The 22,504-nt window shown below is 39.8% G+C and overlaps 2 protein-coding genes across 2 annotated transcripts; both read left to right on the top strand.

Moving 5' to 3' along the window:
- The first annotated feature begins 74 nt into the window (after nucleotides 1-74).
- LOC117469684 (APC membrane recruitment protein 1-like) lies at nucleotides 75-7,391 on the top strand. Its single transcript, XM_034114150.1, has 2 exons — nucleotides 75-495; nucleotides 2,815-7,391. The coding sequence occupies exon 2, from the start codon at nucleotides 2,922-2,924 to the stop codon at nucleotides 5,976-5,978; it is 3,057 nt and encodes a 1,018-aa protein (XP_033970041.1). The 5' UTR covers nucleotides 75-495; nucleotides 2,815-2,921; the 3' UTR covers nucleotides 5,979-7,391.
- Nucleotides 7,392-8,140: 749 nt separating this feature from the next.
- zc3h12b (zinc finger CCCH-type containing 12B) lies at nucleotides 8,141-22,418 on the top strand. Its single transcript, XM_034113887.1, has 6 exons — nucleotides 8,141-8,218; nucleotides 13,073-13,864; nucleotides 14,001-14,140; nucleotides 14,383-14,617; nucleotides 14,787-14,893; nucleotides 15,007-22,418. Exons 2-6 carry the CDS (start codon nucleotides 13,236-13,238, stop codon nucleotides 16,431-16,433), a joined length of 2,538 nt encoding a protein of 845 aa, XP_033969778.1. The 5' UTR covers nucleotides 8,141-8,218; nucleotides 13,073-13,235; the 3' UTR covers nucleotides 16,434-22,418.
- Nucleotides 22,419-22,504: the final 86 nt, after the last annotated feature.

Below are 22,504 nucleotides of genomic sequence, written 5' to 3'. Positions count from 1 at the left end.
GTCATGTGCAAAAATGAACAATGCATGATATTTCATCACATGTTGCGTCACTAGCATGCGCCGAGTCACGAAAGGAGATTTGGGTACATTTTACCTGAGAAGTCGGGAAAAGAATCATCACCCAGCATTTCAACGCATGCTGGGGTTTTTTGCGGAGGTATAAGTAAATTTGGCATGCGTGGTTAAACCAGGCTCAGTGTTCACAAATTATGCGAATTTAAACGGAACAGTTTTACTGCGATGTGCTGCAGCCATCGTTAGCAACAGACTCACACTACAACCACTACTGCACTTTGTGGGCTTTACGTTGTTAGCAAGCACCCCGGCTAGCTAACAGTGGCTGGGAACAAATGAAACCGTATCTGGTGAAAGCTACTCCGGGGCCCGAGTCGAGCACTCGCCTTCAGCAGTAAGTTAAAGTTAGCAGAAAGCTAACTTCTTCTCCCGGTGAAAACCCAACACCGGCTCTGGGCTGCAGGATTCTGGCTTCGGTCGGTAAGTTTGTTTACCTTACGACTCGGTTCGCTCCTCTCTTGCTAATGTGCCATTTAGTTTGAATTTACAGGAAAGTGACCGTGTCGAACCCGGTGTGTTGGTTGTAAACTATTCAATGTTAGCTATTGTGTATTATCTTTGCTAAGGCTTTCATTAAAAGTATATTTTGGAGGTATTTTGACCCACCTATCACCGCTGGTCTTTATTGTGGCAGAGCGTCAGGGGCTCATTGTTACAGCTCCAATATTAGCCTGTTGCTTTATCCCCTGGGCTTTAACATGCTAATATAAAGGCACAATGTTACAGTTTTGTTATCTACTTACGTTACCTTAGTCTGTTTTTCTCTTTATCTGGAATTTTCGTATTTTTAGATGTAGGCCTACAACACTATCTGTGGTGTAAAGTAACTAAGTACATTTATTTACAAAATTGTGGTTGTACTTCTACCCAAATACAATTATTATAACATAGGTTAATGTTGTACTTTTACTACACTACATATATGTAATACCTTTGTTTAGACTTTGCAGATTTGGATTAATGATGTGAAATATAATAAACACTTAAATCGGATTTAAGTTACACCTGGAGTAAAATTCCCCCTGCACTGTATACAGTAATCTAATTAGCTGCACTTTTACCAGCGTTGAAAAAAGCATTTATGCATCAACATTATTATCGAAACATATAATCTGCATGATGAGTACTTTTACTTGAGTACCATTTTGATTGCAGGACCTTTCACACCGGAGTACTTTTCCCCGTACTTTTCCCTTTTAGTTCCGATAGTTCCTGGGAAGAAGTGACGTCAGCGGCTTCATTTGCGTAATCTTCCCTCAGGGACTTATTCCGGTGTGAGCGCGATCTGCTCTTTAGTTCCATGGGGGAATTAAGTGCTGGGAACTAAGTGCTGGGAACTAAGTACGGCAAAGTACTTTGTGTGAAAGCGGCTTTTGAGACTGTAGCCACACGAGAACGGTAACCCAAACGAACCAAATTCAAATCAAAAAAGTCTTCCGTCCACACGCAATAGGCATCAGAAACATGTCCGTTCACGATAGTCCCTAATATATTTGTAGAAAGGCAGGAAATGGAATTAAATCGAGAACAATGTTTCATTGCGGAGGACCCCCCACTTCTCAAACCAAAGTTACACCCTTGGACTGTAGCGGATACGACCGTTATCGTTCTTGTGTGGCTGCAGCCTTAGTTGTAACAGAGTATGCCTATACTTTACATATATTCTTCTACTTTTACTCAATTACAATATTAAAGTACTTTTTTCACCTCTTATTACTATAAGGTTGGACTGCCCCCTCTAAGTTAATTTTCCAACTAATCGTTTGTTTTGGTCTAGTGGTTGATTCTTGTGGGAGAAACCCAGTTCTTCAGATTTGTTGATTTAATCAACAAAATCACAACAGTGTTATTTGACTACAAGTATGTTTTTATATTCCTTTTCTTAGCAAAATAATTGCTAAGATGTATATAGAGTGAGCAGGGCTCAATAAAGTACTTTTGATTTCTGGAACTGATCAGGTTTTCTATTTTTGGAGAACAATTTGTATTTTCTTTAATTAAAATAATATGAAAGGTAGGGTAGGGTAGGTAAGAATGGAGAAACCAGCTCGAGTGCGCTAAAATTTGAAAGTACGCAGCCGAAAAAAATCTGCCCCTTCCTTCAGACATCCTTACAGAGCCCCTCCTCCAACACACACGAACGCGCACATGACCAATGAGGTCACGAGATAAGTTTGTGCACAGATGGAAGGCTGACAGGCAGGTAGGCCATCCAATTATTTTAGCCGGGCCGGCTCAGATGATTGGTCGTGCTTTTTACAGCACCACGGCTTCCACAGATGACATTTTTTAATGTATTTATTGTCAAAGCATTTAATGTATTCATTGCTATCGGGATGTTAAGAGCATTCCATGGAATATAACAAAAAGTGTTTCTGAAGTGAATTACCTACCCCACCTTTAAGTAATAAGGAATCAGAAATAATTACGTCCCTTTGCATACATTTAAAGATAAAATAAAATGGCAACATCGTGTTAGCCTGTTGGTTCAGACATGGAAATACCTTTTTATTTTTACTTTTACCGTTTAATTGTTTTATTACAATCTGCAATAATTGGTATCAAATAATATACTAGTAGAAGGCAAAAGTACATTTGTAATGGCTGGCAGCCCAGTTATACATCTTGCTATCAGAAATTCCAACAGCTTTTCTAAAAATGTTGAAAGTCGGCAGTGTGATTGTTTATTTTATATATTTGTGTAAGACTTTAAATTTGATTACATTTTTCTCAAAACAGGGGTCCTAGCAGATGGAGGAGAAAACAGCTGCAGTGATCCTGTCGGCTAATTCAGAACATTCAGCTACCATGCCTTCTGTTTGACTGCTTTTGTGAACCTAGCAGCCATGGCTTCTCGTGAGGTAGCTAAGCTACCAAGTGACAGCAAGGATTTGGCTTCCGTCTCTGCAGAGATGTCCCAATGTGGCCCCGATGACATCATGGAAGAGCCTCAGCTGGACACTATGAATACTACGGTGAAATCTCAAAAATCTGGGAAATTTAGGAGAACTGCCCTGACATTTTTCGGAGTTCGTAAAAATATCTGTATTTTACCTAATTTCTTTGGAGGAAGGAGTAAAAATCTGAGCAAGTGGTCTTCTAAGAAAGCAATCAATAAAAGCAGAACACATGATGGGCTGAGTAATCTTAGTCATGATGACAATCTGAGAAGTGGGTACAACTCAGCTGGAGATTTAGTGTGCCACGACCCAAGAGGCTCTGCTGGAGAGCTCCACAGTAGTTGTCACAATGAATGTAGTCACCTGGGTGCTGACCAGAAATCACTCACCCGTCAGAAAAGGGGTTTCAGGAGTCTTTTTCAAAGTTTTAGGTATCACAGAAACCACAGAAATGCTGGATCGGATAAACCTGAAATGATTGCTATGTCCTCTCCTCGCTGCAAAAAAAAGGTGCCTGTTGTCCAGGACAACACCAAGCAGTATGTCACTGAGTGCCTGGAGTCTGAACCTGATGTGCCTGATTTTGCAGATGTTTCATGTGACCTGTCCATTGGCGCTGAATGTGTTGATGCTGTTGAGATGTCTTCACAGAAGGGTGTGGAGCAAGACAGCCCCAAATCCGAGCTTGGTGCTGAGACATGTGATAATGAAATGGAGGAAATGAGTTTGATGGCCGTAGTTTTCAGTGAATTGAAGGAAAGTTCACGAGGACACAGCGAGCCATGTCTGAAACTCGAGACGATGTCCGAGTCGTTGCTGAAGTCTGAAACACCTACCGGCTCATCAGATCAGCTAAACATGATTTATGGAGACGTGGCATCATTAAAAAGCTTTGATTCTCTCACTGGCTGTGGGGACATTATCGCAGACCAAGAAGACGACAGCATCACAGAGAGCACCGTGTCTGGAGAGAGGAGCAGAAGTGGAGGAAAGCGGGCCTCTTGCTATCTTACTTATCAGGGTGGCGGCGAAGAAATGGCCTCACCTGAAGATTTGGATGGAGAGTGTCTTCAGGATTTCTGGGGAAATACTGCGTCAGAAGAAATGTGCTATACTTGCAACCAAGATATCACAGATTTGACTGCTGACCTGACAAGTTCTCACAATATGGACTTACTGAACAGTAACAGTGCACAGCAAGCCAGTGGCATGGACGCTTCTTCCATGGCTGATGTGTTGACTCCTCAAAGCGAGCATCAGGAATCAGTACCAACTAGTGATGAGGGCTACTATGATTCAACTACCCCCGGGCCAGATGACAGACAGGAGAGCTCTGACAGACTGAGGGGAGAGAGATTACCCAGGGACAGTTACAGCGGTGATGCCCTTTATGAACTTTTTGCACCTGATGAGAGTCTCATCAGTCCACATTATGAAAACAAATCAAAGCTGCCTGGTTCAAAACAATATTTAAGTGAGCCGGTTGATGTGACAGATTCTGCCTTTGTTCCAGACATGAACCGATTACAAATAAGTGGCCAACTCTATGAAGTTCACGGTTTTCCAGAAAGGCCGAGCACATGCAGCAGATCCTCGGAGTCGGCACAAAAGGCGATGGGTCGGCAGGAAATCGGCAGAAACAAAAACTGTAATTTAGATTCAGCCAATAAGAATAATACAGAGCCCAATGTGTTTGAGGACAAGGGAAATATGTCTCCTGCTTCCAGTGAAAAAATAACAAAATCTGTAAACGCTGAGCGTGAGAAACGGCACAGCAGCGTTTCATTCGGCAGCACGTCCGACCCAGATTTTGAAACATTCTGTGAACCCAAAGAGCAGCATCTTGAGGAAAACAAGCCTGTGGCTTTGCCGTATAAAAACATCAGTTCTCAATCTGCGGTTTATATCAACGACTCAGATGATGGGCAAACTGTGTGTTTCTCTCAAGCACTTGTGGACTACACAAAGCACTCTCAGATGCTGAGTAACTTGCACAACGATGGGGACGATTTGGAGACAAACTCTGCCTTCACTTCAAATATGCAGGCCTTACCTACCATAGTCACATTTGATGTAGTGGATATGCACAATGAGGGTGAATATGACGAGCAGATCCACATGGAACTGGAGGAGGACATCTCATCGCCCTATCAGGATTTTGAGGAGAGCTACCTACAAAAAGATGCATTTGCCGAATGTGACTATCAAATGTTAGACATGTATGAACAGAACCTGATCAGTAACACATGGGCAATTGCTAGTCTCCCAAGGCACCTTGGCCTTACAAGAGTCAGTCAGTCCATGCCTAATGCATCGTCTCTGGACAGGAGAAGTAGGTCTCTGGACAGAGAGAGCCTTGACTTGAAGATGCCTGACACATACAGAGAGAACAGAGCTGCTATCGTTGCTTCTCCTCAAAGTGAAACAGACTCCTCAACATATTACAAGAGGAATGTACTTGTGTCTGCATCCGAGGTTATAGACAGAAGCAGCATTATGGCCTTATCTTGGCAAACTAGATCAGAAATGGCTTTAAGCCTTCCTCTCACAGACGGGGGATTCACTGAAAAAGTACAGAGTCTCAGTCAAACCCAAGTCAAACGCAAAATAATGTCGAGTTCATCCAGCAGCGAATCTCCCAGCAGTAAAACGCAACTTTGCTCTAAGGTGTCAGACAAAGTGTCCTGTGATTTGAATTCACAGAACAACAGGCAGCAGCACCTTCCGTCACAGGCAGACTCTTGTTTACCTCATAGCACCTTTCTTTATTCTGGAATGATGGATGGTGAATCAGACGATGTAGATGAGGATGTTTTTTGTAAAGCTGCCACTCATTTGCATTCCTACAATAAGTGTGGGAAAAGCAGACCAGTGGACGCAGCATCTCATACTGGGAGTCTTCTGAACACAGGGGGGCTTAATGATGATATGGCCGTCCTCAGTGAAACAAGAACACCCAGGGATGTGGCCGGCAACAAACTCCCAGAGGCAACCTATAATTGACATTGGCATTGGGATCACATGTGTTTGTGCTATTAATGAGTGCTTTCATGTTACATCCAAAAGATAAATTGTTGCTTAATTTTTTTACTTGCACAGTGGGTTTATTTGACAGGACATGAATTGTAAATGTTCTGCCTGTGCCATCATGCTGCATTAAGTACATGGCTGTCTCATTGGGAAGTCAAAAGGGATTTCCTGCATTTGCACAGTAACAGTTGCTTGTTTCGCACAGGCCACGTACATGTCCGTGTATTGAAAGTGACTGAGCAAGTAATTGTTTCTTTTTCATTAAGAATGCTCACAGATTCATCTCATTAAGCTATTGAATAGAATGTTCCCTGTATGTAGCCTCAGTGTCTCAATAGTAATGCAACACTTTATGTTATTTAATGGTTATTATCCTGGTTTCTTTATCACAGCCCTGAAACACATGTATGCTTTAAGTGCCGGCTTATGTTTACTGCTTTTTAACAGCCTCCTGTGAGCTTTATGTTGATTTGTCGATCCACAATAAGAAAATATGTCTCTTCTAAATACCTCTATGGGGGTATATATGAAATACATTTAGCTTTTTTTGGCTTAATCTTAAAACATCTCACAGCTAGTTCTTCCCCTCCAACCCAGAATGTGATAAGCACGTATTGGAGATGTAAAGATGATCTGATACTTCATGAATCTTAACTTCAGCTGCTCCTTCTTTTACATACTCTAGATAGCTTTACAAGGCATATCAACTTCTACTACTTCTATTCTAAATATCACATATAGTTACCCGGTGTATGAGAGTGCTTTACATGACACTTTGAAGAAACAGCAAGATATATATATATATACAAAATGATAGGGGGAAACAAATCAAGGAAGACAAATAAAACAAGTTTGACCTAATAGTCTCACATTTAATGTGTTACTTGTGTCCTGAGAAGCCCCTTTTGGCCTTACTGTGAATGCTGTTTTGTTTTCATTTTCAACACCAGAAGGGTACAACTCTCACTGAACTGATGCACTCACTTATTGCATTACTATAAGATTGTGGAATGAATTTTGGATTTTCTTAGAATTATGAAATGTCAACAGACAAACTTGTATTTTCATGTATAATTTTCTCGTGCATTTGATGTTTGATCAGTCCAAGGTCAAACTTCCAGATGTCGTTTTTTATAGTGTATTAATGAAAACATGTCAAATAATTTGTATTTATATTCTCAATTTGTACACTGTAACATTGTATTCTGACTGGTTATTACAAATTGGCAATTTTCCTTTTATTTGAGTTTTCTTTTGTTGTTTTGGATTTCTTTTTTTAAAATTAAGTTACACCCATGTTACATTAGGGGATACCTCTTGAACTTCTGTTACTGTTTTGTCAGAATAGAACACTGCCTTATATTAAAATAAACATGACTAGACATATTTTCTTCCATTTGTTCATTTTCTTTTACAAGGATATTGTGGAGCTGAAGTTTAAATACAATGATCTGCTCCATCAGGCTCCTCTATTCAAACACAGTGAGGATTAGTCAGTAGAAGTAGTAGGGAGCAAGTCATTTAGTTAATTAGGACTGAGTTTGTTTAGCTATTGAGGGCTAAAAAAAAATTGAATTTATGTTTATTGTCTGATTTTGCTTATCTCATAAATATCCAGTTGTGAAAGAAGTGGTATTCAAATACTCCTGTACATGCAAAAGGTGGCTTGAGTAGGAGTACATAAGTATTATGCAGCTAATGTACTTAAAGTATCAAAAGTTGAAGTACTTATGTGCAGTGGCTCTTTTTAAAGAATGATATTATAATAGAACATCTGGTTTTATTGCTTATAAAAAGATGTAAGAGCAAGTACTACACTACATCATATTATATAAGCATATCAAGGGGTTTTATATGTGAAAAGTAGCTAGTTACTGTACACATAATGCAGTAAAATGTACAATATGTGTCTCCAAAATGTAATACAGTAGAATCACATAAAACAGGAATAAAGTACCCAAGTAAAGTACAAGTATGACACAAATTACTAAAACGTATTGAACAAATGTGCTTAGTTCAATTTCCACCACTGGAAATGTTCTTAAAAGCCACAAAGAGAGGAGGGGGCAGTTTATAATGTTCCGACCCCGGTGTCTTTTCACCGCTGAGGTTACTTGTTTCCTTCGTGTTATCTGGCAACCCTATCCAAACTGCGACAGCGCCAATGGCAGCAAAACATAACTGTTACAGGCGAGGAGGATGACAGCAACAAGGTGAGATGAGCTCCGTTTGATGTCAACGATAGTCGTGATAACTGTGCAGATTGTGAAGGAATAATGTGGCGTTGCTGTAGTTTTGCCTCCGTTTTAAAATAGGAAATGGTCGTCAACTTTATCTCAAGTTACAGTAGTATTCTGGCAAAAAAATATAAGCACACGCTCAGTAGCTAAGGCTAACTAATGTTAGCAAGCAGCCTGTGGAGCCACTGAGTTGGCTGCTATTACTGTAGGTAAGCTAATTACTTAGCTTTGCTACCGTAAACTAAAAAGAGACCGTGTTGCATGATACAATTGAAATGTAGCGTTAGCTTGGAATATTAGCTATCTACGCTCTCTAACATTTTAACAAAGAAAGCGAAATAGGCCGGTTAGTTTACGTAGCTAATGTGTTCCTTCTCCAGCTGGCAAACTAACGGTACAATAGCATGCTAGCGTGTGCTAACCGTTACACTGGGCCCGAGGATGTCACTGTCACACCGGTTTTCTTAAATCACACTCAATCACATCGGTGACATCGTGTGCAGCTCCTATGTTATAACGTTATTTTAAAAGTATATTGTAAGTATATATATTTTACTGTCGTATTGTTTAACCTCCATTTCATCCCTCTGAACTCATGATGCTAACGATATAAGCACTTCAGTTTTTCTATTGACGTGTCCATAGTTAACGTTAGATGATGAATGCAGTATCACAGTCCACCTAGGTTAATTCAGCACTTCAGGAGCGTCAATGTGTGGTCACTGTCATTGTGATGTAGGGACCAATGCAGTGTTTAAATTTGGTTGCACGTTTTTGGTTTATTGCTGTAAAGTCAATGCAACACTGGCTGAATAATGAGAATTTAGTTCAATCCTCAGTCTTCTTTTTGTATATTGTTATATTAACCCTTCTAAAGGGAAATGTTCCTTTTTGTTTAACCTTGAAATAATTCCAGCAACCCAAACATTATTTAATTACTTTTTTGAAACTTTAAATTCTACTTAAAAATCTACCAAATTATTGAGAGGTGAAACTTCAAATAAGTAAAAGCTCACACTATAGAGCAAATTAAACATACTGCATTGTTTACGACATTCAGTAGTATGATGAGTATGGCATATCGATCATGTTAAAGAAATTAGTTTTTTGGAGTCTTATCCATCTTTTCTTAGTCATGCATTCATTCATTAATACGATATAATCAATGCTAATTTATTGTGCATCAATGTGTTTGTAGTGTGAGGCAATCTTCTTGATTTTCCTTTTTTTGATTGGCCCGTTTGTGAACCTATAATACGAATTGTAATAATGCATTTGCCCGGTACTCTAAAATTAACTGGGTTTAATTTGACTTAAATGTTGCCTTCCTTAATCCAGCTTGACTTTAAGCAAGACTGTTTCATCACATTTCAGTAACAAGTGTACATATTTATGATTGATCCACGTAACATCTGCCTTTCTTTGTGAAGTGTTCGCTTGACACAATGTAAGAGATCATCTACCAAGTTCATATAGAGGATTTTGGAGCTAACATGCCCTCCAAAAATGTGGTGTGTATAACAGACAGCATTTCAAACTCCCAATTTAGCAGTAGAGATGTCACTTGTCTACAGTGAGATGGGAGCATAGTGCCATCGTCTGATCAATGTAAACAGCAAAACATGACTTCCCCTTGGTTGAAAATCAAGAATATTGTTTATGTGCGTTTGTGCTTTTCAGCTGAGAAGTTATTTCTAGTCCCAGATACATTTCACATGCCCTTAAGGCAGAACACACTGATTAGGTGTTGCAGGAGCCACGCGTTTTCACACTTTGTGCTATCACAGTAACACTCGCATGCCATTCTCTCATTGGTCTGTCTCATATAAAATAATGACTGGAACACTTTTGTCCATTGGTGTAGGCATAGACTTAACATTTATCGCTATTGAAGATATCTAACTAACCAAGTTATACATGCAACCAGCACTGACCAAAATGCAGTTTATCCCTGCTCCATACTGGATACTATGTAGGGTCAGCAATGTAAAAGATGGCCTCAGGGACATGTTCTACTTGTTGCTATGAAACAGCAGCACACAAGCTTGTGCATGTGCAGAGATAGTCTGGAGGCCTTGCTGAGTCTGAGTCTTTGAATCTGGAGGTGGACAGCAAAGGATTGGGAGAGCTCTGCTCCCTGTATTAATGTAAAATGTCTTACATTGCGGTGGTGTATGTGAGGTCCACAAAAGTTACTCAATATCCCACTTTTTTCAGCTAGTTGTTTAACATTTCAAGACCTCAGTTTGTTTTCCATCCTTGTCATACAAGTTGTGATGAGCAGTAGGATAGTGTGCACACATGCAATAATAATAGTATGTATTTGTAGCCATAGATCAACCCTCAAAATATCTATTAACCTTCACAGTTCTCTATGAATATATTGTGTACTAACTGATGAGGGCGTTGCCAGTGATATAGTATTGCTATGTAATGTTATTTTTATTGTAGAATATGCTGCCTCAAGAGTTTTAGTGTAGAGTTGTAGTGTAGCTGCAAGTGTTCTGCTTTTACTGACTGCCTAAAGAGAGATGATGAGCTGTGTTTGTGTTAGTCGTGACTGGTAAAAAAGGAGTTAGCTGATGACAAGGCTGTGTTGCTAAGCAACACACATCATGGGCTGCGTCTCTTGAAGCTCGAAGCTGGCTGTATGTTACTCTCTGCAAGAATGGGGGAAAAGTCTAGTGTTTCTGCTCATAATACACTTCCTATTAAGATTATTTGATAACCAAATCTATATGTGAAAATGTTGCTGTTGACAGTGTTGGGTGTTAATATACTGCAGGCTGCAGTCCTGCTTTGTTCTCTGAGGAATTCTGTTCAATTGAGATTGTCTGTCAGAGGGCTGGAGGCGCAGGGATACACTGTTCAGCCCACACTTAGTCTCAGGTTATGGTAACTCATGCACTTACCCCCTGTGTATCTGGCCTGAATGTTACTTGCAAGACCACAGGCTTTAGGGCACATAAAGGCGAGGGTTGTACTGCAGCACATTAGCACGTTTTCTGCAGGAAGACTGGGGGTTTCCATGGAAGTCAGGTGGAGACTGACTGAGCTATCTGTTGTATCTAGATTTTCAATAATGCACCTACAAGCAGGAGAAGATCAGTGAGTTTCCTTTTGTGCATTTATTGTGGAAAAGTACCAGTGCATTTCTGTAATAGGCTCACACTAATGCTATAGCCATTTAACATTATTAAATTATAACAATTCTGTTCAGGGTTGCAGTGTTTCCCCTAAGTTTACTGCTTTGGGGGGGGTGCTGCCTGAGTGGGGGTGGGGGGTGGCACTGGGATATATATTTTTTAAATCCTCTGGAGCAGAGAGAGGAGCTGTGGATTATTGTTATTGATTAATGCATCAGTGTTTCTTAGGGTCAAAAACACTAAACTCACAACTTAAAATGAAAGCGTTTAGTTTATTTAATAAAAGAGCACATGTTCAATGTGAAAAGTGACAGTAGTTATAGATTAGTTGCAATTTGGTGCTATATATATATATATATATATATATATATATATATATCTTAATATATATATATATATTATATCTATATATCTATATATATATATCTCTCTCTCATTCTCATATCTCTCTCTATCCTCTCTCTCTCTCTCTCCTATCTATCTCCCTCCCTCCCCCCTCCCTCCCTCCCTCCCTCCCTCCCTCCCTCCTCCCTCCCTCCCTCCCTCCCTCCTCCCTCACTCCCTCCCTCCCTCCCTCCCTCCATCCCTCACTCCCTCCTCCCTCCCTCCCTCCCTCCCTCCTCCTCCCCCCCCCCTTCTCTCTTTTTTTTTTTTTCTATTTTTTTTATTTCAGGGGGGGCGCGGGGCTCCGTTGGCGGGGCGCAGCGCCCCTCCAAGACAATGGTAGGGGAAACACTGGGGTTGTATGTAAAATGTTCACTGCATAATTACTACTGTACTACAACTAGAGCAGATGCGTTGCTAAATTCAGTTACAACTTAATGCATTAAAGGTAGGGTAGGTAAGTTTGAGAAACCGGCTCGAGATACACTTTTTGTTATATTCCATGGAATGCTCTTAACATCCCGATAGCAATGAATATCTTATGTGCTTTGACAAAAAATCCATAACAAAATGTCATCTGTGGAAGCCGTAATACTGTAAAAAGTACGACCAATCATTTTAGCCGGCCCGGCTAAAATAACTGGATGGCCTACCTGCCTGTCAGCCTTCCATCGGGGCACAAACTTATCTCGTGCCCTCATTGGTCATGTGTGCGTTCGTGTGTGTTGGAGGAGGGGCTCTATAAGGAAGTGGCAGATTTTCTCCGGTTGTGTATTTTCAAATTCTAGCGATCTCGAGCCGGTTTCTCAAACTTACCTACCCTACCTTTAAGTACATAATAAGTGATAACATTTTTTAAATTCAAGGGTTTTGTAGGTGGAACATACATTTCACTCAGACCTGGAGTGAGAGATGAAATGTAGCTATAGACTGAAAGCAATGCAGACTATTTAACTAACCGGTTTCTCATAAAGAAGGTAAACTGAACAAAAGATTAAACTGGACGTTTGTGAACCACAAACATTAAAACAACAGTCAGACAGAGAGGACCTACATTTGAATGTATTCAGATCAGTCTTTTCCCCACACTGTTTTTGTCACATGGCCCACATAGCAGTGTTTCCCATAAGTGGAGGGTGTCTTGGTCTACCACACTTTCAAGTGCTTTTTCATCACACTCAAAAATATTTGAATACAATTTGATGGGAATCGAGGAAAATTATGATTTTGAATGTGTTAAAGTTGAACACATGTTACTGATTGAAACTGCTTGTGCTTTGTTTTTGCTCTTTTTCAGGATTCGATAGTTTGACTTAGCCTGTCCACGTCAAGGAGAACGTGTTTCTTGGGCTCTACACAAAGAGCCTGTAGCGCTTAGGTCCCGCATTAAGTATGATTCCTTGGTTGCGGCGGAGGTGAGAAAACATGGGGTGGAAATCTGAGGTGTCAAGACGAACGTGATGACAGTATGGTTGATGGTGGAGAAGCTCAAAATGGAAAAACGCCCATGCAGGGAGGAGAACATTGACTCAAGCGAGGCCCAGCATACCAGTGATGATTCCGAGGATGGAAGCAGCTCAGAAAGCGAATCCGAAGAGCAGCAACACCAGAGGGTCCAGGTGAGCAGGGGTAAGAAGAGGGAGCCCTTGGATGTTGCCAAACCCCATCGACAGCTCTGTCGCTCTCCATGCCTTGACCGGCCCAGTTTTTCCCAGAGTAGCACCGCGCAAGAGTGTCGTGAAGATGACTCCAGCGCGGGATCCGGGATCAAGCCCGCCAGTGAGAGAGAGTACCAGACTAAGATGGAATTCGCATTGAAGTTGGGCTATTCTGGAGAGCAGGTAGAGACAGTGCTCAACAAGCTGGGGTCTGCTGCACTTATCAACGACCTCCTTGCTGAGTTAGTAAGGCTTGGAAACAAAGTAGAACCTGAAATTCAACCTTGCAGCAGTACGGCCACATCAATATCCCGGCCCCCCTGTGTTAAAGAGACTGTTAGTCCAGAGGTGTCAATGGAAGATGACTCCTCGTCGGACATCTTTGATAACCTCAGGCCCATCGTCATCGATGGCTCCAATGTGGCAATGAGGTAAAACACTGACAAACTCACAATCACATTTAGTTGGTCTTTTCTTCAAGCACATACGCTCTGAAACATTTGCCTCAATGAATGACCATTTCTCAATGTAAAAGTAGTCCTTATACCACACTGTTTTGTTTTCTAGCCATGGAAACAAGGAGGTGTTCTCTTGCCGTGGGATCCAACTCGCTGTTGAATGGTTCTTAGAGAAAGGACACAAAGATATCACTGTGTTTGTCCCCGCCTGGAGAAAGGAACAGTCAAGGCCAGATGCCCTCATCACAGGTAGTGAAGCTGTTTCTAAGGCAGTTGCTTTATTTAAGTTATTCTTAGATGTTGGAAACATAACCTTGTGGTGTGACCATAGTAAGAAAGGGGGTCTGGTACACTTCCCATAATTTTACATATTGAGAAAATTCCATAATATAACCTGCATTACAATCAAGATACATTTGAAAAAAGCTTTTGGTTGTTTTCGATGGCGTTATCATGAACAACATTACAACATACTTGAAACTTTCTTCCAGATCAAGAAATATTACGCAAGCTGGAAAAAGAGAAGATCCTGGTTTTCACTCCATCTCGGAGAGTTCAAGGCAGGAGAGTGGTGTGCTATGATGATCGCTTCATAGTGAAGCTGTCTTATGATTCTGATGGAATTATTGTGTCAAACGACAACTACAGAGACCTGCAAAATGAGAAACCAGAGTGGAAGAAGTTCATAGAAGAGCGTCTCCTAATGTACTCATTTGTCAATGACAAGTAAGAAACCGTCATTCATTGAGTCATGTATCTTGAGATATTCTTTCTTGACATACCCACCCCCCCACTACCATACAAACATTCTTTATCTTTTAAAGTGAGTAGTACAAATTATAAACTTTACAAAGCAGCTGTGTGATAACATTTTCTAAATGACTATTTTGAATAGGTTCATGCCGCCTGATGATCCATTGGGAAGACATGGTCCAAGCTTAGAAAATTTCCTTCGCAAGCGTCCTGTTGTTCCAGAGCACAAAAAACAACCTTGCCCCTATGGTAAGTCCCTTAAATGTGTGTTTTAAAAAAAAAAAATCAATGTCTGAATGCTGTTGCTTTTTTGTCTGTGTTAACTTTTCTTGACATGATCTACTCTTTCTTTTTCTTTTAAGGGAAAAAGTGCACATATGGACATAAGTGCAAGTACTATCATCCGGAGCGTGTCAACCAGCCACAGCGGTCAGTCGCTGATGAACTGCGGGCTTTTGCCAAATTGTCTGCGGTGAAGACAATGAGTGAGGGGGCTTTAGTTAAATGTGGTACTGGTCCGGCAACTGTTAAGGGGGATAGCATCTCTGAGGTCAAACGGGTGGCACCCAAACGTCAGTCTGACCCCAGTATTCGCTCTGTGGCCTGTGAACCCCCAGAGGCACTGTCCGTTGCTAGGAAGTCTGAGGCAAATTCAGTGCCTTCCCTTGTGTCTGCTCTCAGCGTGCCCACCATGCAGCCTGTTAAGAGCCACGCAGCTGGGGCCTTGAACACACGATCAGCCAGCAGCCCAGTGCCGGGTTCTTTGCAGTTTGCGCACAGTTCTCTAGAGCACATGTCCAGTGTACAGTACCCTCCTATTTTAGTTACTAATAGTCATGGCGCCTCTATAACTTACAATGACCAGTTTCCAAAGTATGACTCAGTTAGCGACCATGGATATTATTCACTGCACAGTGATTTTTCAACTATGAGCATGGGCAGCATGCATAACGTGGACAGTTTCTGTAGCATGGAGCACGAGCATGGCGTGTATCAGAGAAATCCCAGCCACTGCCCTGAGTCCTGCCTCAGCCATTCAAACAGTGACTCCTTCTCCTCTTACGGGGACATGTACCAGGGCTCTGTGGACAGTAGCTTAGAGGAGGGCATGAAGGGGCAGCAGCAGTCTCCCGCACCGGGTAGGATGCAAGCTTTCTCCCATGGGTTTCGTCATGAAGCGCTGACTAGAGTACAGAGTTATGGCCCTGAGGAACCCAAGCAGGGGCCCAGGAAGTTGCCTGGATCGCGTCTAGCACCACATATCCAGCACGTTGCGGTGGGAGCCAGGTCCAGCTGTCCTGGAGACTATCCCCTCACTCAGAATGTCCTCCCACCTCTGTCCTCGCAGCCCACAAGGTCTCTCGGTATGACCCGGATGGACAGCATATCGGACTCAAGGCTGTATGATAGCAACCCAATGAGACAGAGGCGACCTCCACTGTGCCGCGAGCAGCATGCGAGCTGGGACCCTCTGCCTTGCGGTAATGAGTCCTATGGATATCATTCATATCCTTTGAGTAACAGCCTGATGCCGTGTTGCGAGCGAGTGATGGTCCGCAGCATGCCAGACAAAATGGAACAAATCTGGAATTCGCCTTGGGAGATGCCCTCTGCAGCTGAACACCAAGAGCGGTATGCCATCCCGGACCACCAGTATCAAACATATCGCAACCTTTGTAACATCTTTCCTGCTTATGTTGTCCACTCAGTCATGGAGAAAAACCCTCATTTGACCGATCCACAACAGCTTGCAGCCGTCATTGTCACAAAATTGAGGTCATGCCATTAAGCAGGTAATCTTATTAAACATTCAGAAGTGATGTTAAAAGGGAAATACAGTTTTGAAATGCAAAGATAGGCACTTGTTAAATGTTACTTCATGTGCAACATCTGCCCTCAGGAGTTTTCTTTTTCTTTTCAAATGTCTCGGGTGAGAAATTAGATTTTACATCACTAAAATGACTTGGAAGTAAATAGCATAGAGAAAGTTTGTTTGATAAGTTTATCTTGAATTGTAAAATGTTTCACATTTGAAAACTTTTTATATGAAGTGGTGTGCAGTTGAAGGTAACAACTTATTAGAAATTTGGTTCATAACACATTCATACTACCTGAGCAGGAGCTGCATAACAGCTTTTTACCAGATCAACAATGAACTGATCCTTTGTTCAGCATCATTCATTCTAGAAATAACATTTATAGAATAGTTTGCTAACATTTGGCAGGACTGTTAAAATAAGATCAATTCTTGAAGTCTTGTTGTTGATTTGATATGTTAAATTAAAATAGTTTATGGAGCCCCAGTGTGTTCAGTATATAAAGTTATTGAAAAAAAAGGGAATAAATTGTTAAAAATAACCTGTTCAAAGGATTTAAGGGACGGTTAAAATTCTTGCTTGTTTTCACAGTAAATGTTCGTTATGTAGTAGACATTATTTATAAATTTAATTCCCTTTTTAAGAAATTTGTTTTTATATCATAATGACATTCCCCTAATGACGCTTTATGTCCTGTAACTTTACATTTTCATAATGTCCATTTATATTTCAACTGCTGTGGTGTTCATGCCTTTTGACCTTTCGGCCAAACGCATACCTCTTTGAACTGCTACCAGATTTAGCCAGTTAGCTTGTTAGCTAAAGCAGCAACAATTTCAAATCCATTCTGAATAAAATATCTACCAGCTGCTTTTAAATAAAACTGAGTACACAGAAACTAACTCCTCCTTTTAATTATTTAGCATAACAAAGCTTCACCTGCTACCCACCTAGCTGGCTAACTAGCTTGCCAGGATGTTGCTTTGATTATTACCCAGCAAGTAACGAGCCAGTGTTAACGCAGCAGCTAACGTTAGCCTGTTAATTCAGAGTTAGTTCAGCCCCCGTTCCAAAGAGACACAACTTTGTGAAGAGCATCTAGACTTAAAGTATTTCTCTCAGACAACCAAAGCCTACAGAATCAAGCCAACGCTGCTAACATTGACTATTTACTCTTTACTTGGGTTGAGTAATAATCAAAGCTCAAAACCCAGCCTAGCTAGTTAGGTGAGTAGCATTGGAGCTACTAAAGAGCTAAAGAGATGTATTTACTGTGTATGTTTTCTGTTTTTACTTCAGCAGTCTAAAATCTAGTCTAAAAGGTGATACATTTGGCATTGTTGTTGTGTGGCATCAGGTGCTAACTGGCTAAGTGTGTTAGCAGTTGTTGAGCTTGCTATCTTGAGAGGGCTGTGACATCTGTTGTGAAAAACATCTGCATGGAGTTACATGTCACTTTACTTGAAATACTGACTGGGTTAATATAATAGGAATTTCATTCCATAGTGACTGACTTTAATATTTTGTAATTTGTTCTGATATTTTGGGTTAATTTACATATTTCACATAGTTTGTTTTATTCATACATTATTTTATTAAATTAATATTAATTGGAATTGGGGTTCCATAATTATGATTGCAAGCTGGTTTACCGTTATGATTTCAACCTAACCTTTACCGTAATCTCATCATAACCAATGTAGGCAACTGGTTAATACTTAACCTTGTCCTTATGTCAATGTGAGCAAGTGATGGCAACGTATTAGAGATAGAAAGTAATAACTGAGAAACATCTCCTACATTTGCCTTATTAAATCTCACATAAGAGGATGTCGACATGTGTACACAATGTAGCTTTTATGAAGATCTTGTTCAGGCCCTGTGAATGTGTTATGAAAGGCATCTAAAGTGTTCTGGTGCAGTGGAACTATAAATATCCTTGCTTAGGTCTGCCTCTGCTGTAAATAATTCTTGTGACTTTTTTGTGCATTTATTTTGAAGCTAAGTAAGAGGGAGGTAGTTGCATACCTCACAGCATGAACTATGACATTTAATGGCCTTATATCTGAATGACCTCACGCTTTAGTCATTGTCTGATTGGTTTCAATGAAAGTCTTAGTCATTGAAACCTCCTATTTTCAAATGTAAAGCACTATCTCAGTATCTAAAGAGATATATTTTCTCAGCCTCACCTAACAAAGCTACTATTTTGGTAGAATTTGACAGTGCACACAGGAAGCCAAAAACTAGATTTGACTTGTATACATGTGCACATATATGTACATATTATCACACAAAAGCCATTATTTCAAAGTCATTTATAAGCTGCTAAATAATGCCAAAAAAAGATAGAATTTATATAGTGTCAGTATTCTACATAACGTTACATTATTTTGGTTCACAGAATTGATTGGATGAAGGTAAAACTAAAATCTGTGTTTGGATAATTTCCTACTGTGTGCTGTATAGTTACCTTTGAGATTTAATTGGATTCTACATCCAAGATTTTCCTATTTATATATTTGTCAAATTTGTTGTGCTTATTCTTTTCAATGTTAAAATATTCAAAGTATCTTTGTTTCAAACAGTAGCTCTAATGGACTTCTTTAAGTTGTCGGTGGAGCAGTGTGTTTAAATGCCGGAGCAAGTTAATTTAGTTTCAAATACTACTTTTACATGCACTTAAGCAGTCTGATGATTTCTGATGCATACTTAAGAAAAAATAAGCCTTTATCAATTTTAATAGTTAAGAGAAACCTGGTTAATCAAGCAAGATTACTGATGGGATTTGGCCATTATTACACTTTATAAAGAATTGTATTTTGTGTGTACTAATGTGCCCAGGAGAGGGAAAGTAATGGTAATTAGCAGGATTAGGCAATATTGCTATTTGTGCACATGAATCATAGCATTTAGAGTAATTGTATCCAAAATCCAATCTATGACAAACACATTTATTTCCATATTCTCAATGTGAGTGGTTAAGTTTAATAATGTGCTTTGTCTGTTGTCCTTAATACTGTCGGTTGAAATGCTCCAGTTGAAAACAAATATCAGTGGCAGTGTCATTGTTTTTTTCATAGAAATCAGACAGCAGTGCATCTAAATAAGTTCCCCAATGTTAATGCCTTAACGTGGTTTCTTAAGTGCATGTAAACATAGTGAAACTGAGAAATACTTTCACTGGGCTGTGGTGTGACTTACACAGGGACACGTCGTAGAAATGTACTATTAGAAATGGAAAAAGTGTTTACTATCGCATTTGAAATGTTTGCTTCAATGATTGAATCTTAACCTGGTTTCATGTTTGCCAGATAAAATGATAAGAATCTGGCAGATATAGTTAAATATTGGACTCATGTTGTTATATCGTGTAGAGTATGAAGTTTCGAGAATTGTATAAAAAATGCTAGAAAGCATGTTGAAGATAACGTTTATTGTATGGCTTTTTACGGGAGGCTCAAATGCTGCAACCCAGACGTACCGCACGCATACATGCAGCCAGTCTCCAAGGATCCTGGAAGGGTTCGGCTGTGCCTTGCACATTGCTCTCAGGATGCTTTCCATTTTCTAGTTTTCAGTCTTTCCCTGCCAAAATAATAGTGGTGACTGGCCTACTCTGATCCAGTACTGATATATTTTGTGAACGTTCTACATGTAACATGTAGAACCTTAAAAGCTAGTTATTTACAGTTCGAACGTAGAGATGGCATTGCAAAACTTTGTACTTTTTGTGTATATCCTTGTTGTGCACCTTGAGATGTAGAGAATTGGGCTAATAGGATGGCTTTACGTGATGCAGATTTAGTCAGAAGAAGTAATGTTGGTGTCCGTAAGGGTGCCCATGCAGCCAAAAAAAGGAACAGCAATGGGTGCCCATATTTTATTTCAAATACGCTGTTTGTCAGGAGTTTGTCTTGATGAAACTTTACATTTTATCCACGAGTGGGAGCCTAAGGATTAAAATCGTGGCATTATGTCATTGGGTCAAACCGACCACTTTCATTCACCAGAACTAAGGCTGAGCACATTCATGCTCCCAAGAGGATAAACCCCTCTGATGTTAATGATCTTTCCGTGTTTGTAACATGTAAAGCCAGCCCTATCGGCAAGATCGTGCTGTTACTCCATTTAAAGGGAAATGCCACTTAATTTCAGGATTCAGGTATGATTCCTCGAGGCCTACTATTGGATGGCGTGACTGAACTTCACAAATGTACTGTTTTATTAGCTACATCATTAAAACAGAGGGAAGTGATGTTGAGCTCAAACACAAGATGGGCTCCCATTTGTATTCAATGGAGCAGCATCAGACTATGTTTCTATGACATCACAAACCTGTCCTTTTTGATTTAGGAAATATTTATGCTTACGAGGAAAAATTGCCTGATAATTTTGCAAAACTGAGTGGTATTACTCTTTAACAGGCCTAACTATGTAAGCCTGACTTTCTTTTCATCGGTCGTGCTTAAAAAAAATCTTTATAATGTTTAGGTACAACTGTGGTTTATGAACAGATATAAAGAAGAAAAAAAAACATTTGAATGTGTTTTGCCCAAATGAGTCTGGGCTTTGCTGACTTTGTTTTTTCATGAAAAGAGACGAGGCCACCTAAGGCCGGCTGTCTGTTCATGAGAAGGTGAAACAAACTGCCTAAATGTTTCTTCATGTGAAACAATCAGATTGCAAGGCTGCTGTCAAGGTTGTTTCTGGCATTTGGCTAAAAGTTTGCGTGCCGTCCCTTTCCCTCGAGATAGTTTAAGGCCATAGATTTAAAAAAACAAACATCAGTGGAAAACGACTGACGTACTAGTAGAATGCTGTCACCGATGAAAGAAATAACTGTTAAACAAAACAGCAACGTGGCCGATTTAAAAACCTGATTTTAATTTGGTATTGGATTATGTTTCATGTGATGGTGAAATAGTTTACTGGAAAAGTCCATTGCTCCAATGATGCTTTGATGTGTTTAGGAATCTACATTACAGTAAGCCACAGCACAAATCTTACACAATGAAAACAGCCAGGGGTTAATTGAGTGATGTTCACTGACATCTACAGAAGTTTATGGCGTAGTAATTACTTGGTTGTGATTTAGTGCCCATGACAAGATGTCTAATCAATATGAACTTGGATACATTTTGTTGAATTGGCCTTTAAACCTGATTACTTTATGTTTTCATAAAGACCCAAGCACATGATAGAATTTTAACAGCCGATTTTGTTCTCAAGCATGAGTGGTAATATTTCTGGCACTGTGCCACATCGCCTGCACTTCTGTCATTAGATTAAATGGGCAGTGTGGGCATGATACGTATTGGAGGAATGTCAAATACAAAGCCAAGTGGCTGTTAAATGATTGGTTGCTTTAATACTAAAGGTTTAGTTTATTTTTAAAAAAAAATGGTTTAATATATTATAATTACCATAGTTATAATGCATTATATTGAGATCAGATATGATACACTACAAATTCATTTATTTGTTTACTGGGTCATAACAATTTGATACAACTTTAAGGTAAAAAACCAGAAGTTTGTAATTTATTAAGTATTATGTTACTTGACTTAAGTCATTTTAATGCTTTATCATTTGTGTTGAATAATATCAAAAAGCATTATGAATATTGATGTCCCATAATAACTTTAATTAAACAATGCTATAAGCACATAATACCACATTATAAGTATGTTTATTTTTGCATTATAGACATGAGCTACATAGAAAGGGTTATATATTTTTTCTCTTTTTTTTATTAGAAATATCTCAATGTTGTCCCTCTCCCTAACACACTTCTGTTTTCACTGGACAATAGACAATTTCCAATCTAAAAATAAACTCTTTCAATGTACTTTATAGACATTCAATGTGCCAGTCGAGTATTTCAATGCTTTGTTGAAAGGTCACCCTAAAGGCCAGAATGGTTTCCCCCACCCTCCCTTTGAAAGTGCCGCAAACAACTAAGCCAAAAATGTCTAGAATTGACTTTTGCTTGTTGATACAAATTGTATCTATACCTTGAATGTAACAAAATATGATATGT

This window comes from Trematomus bernacchii, unplaced genomic scaffold (genome assembly GCF_902827165.1).
Source record: "Trematomus bernacchii unplaced genomic scaffold, fTreBer1.1, whole genome shotgun sequence".
In the NCBI taxonomy this organism is placed as follows: Eukaryota; Metazoa; Chordata; class Actinopteri; order Perciformes; family Nototheniidae; genus Trematomus; species Trematomus bernacchii.
This window is presented reverse-complemented; position numbering and strand designations above follow the sequence as displayed.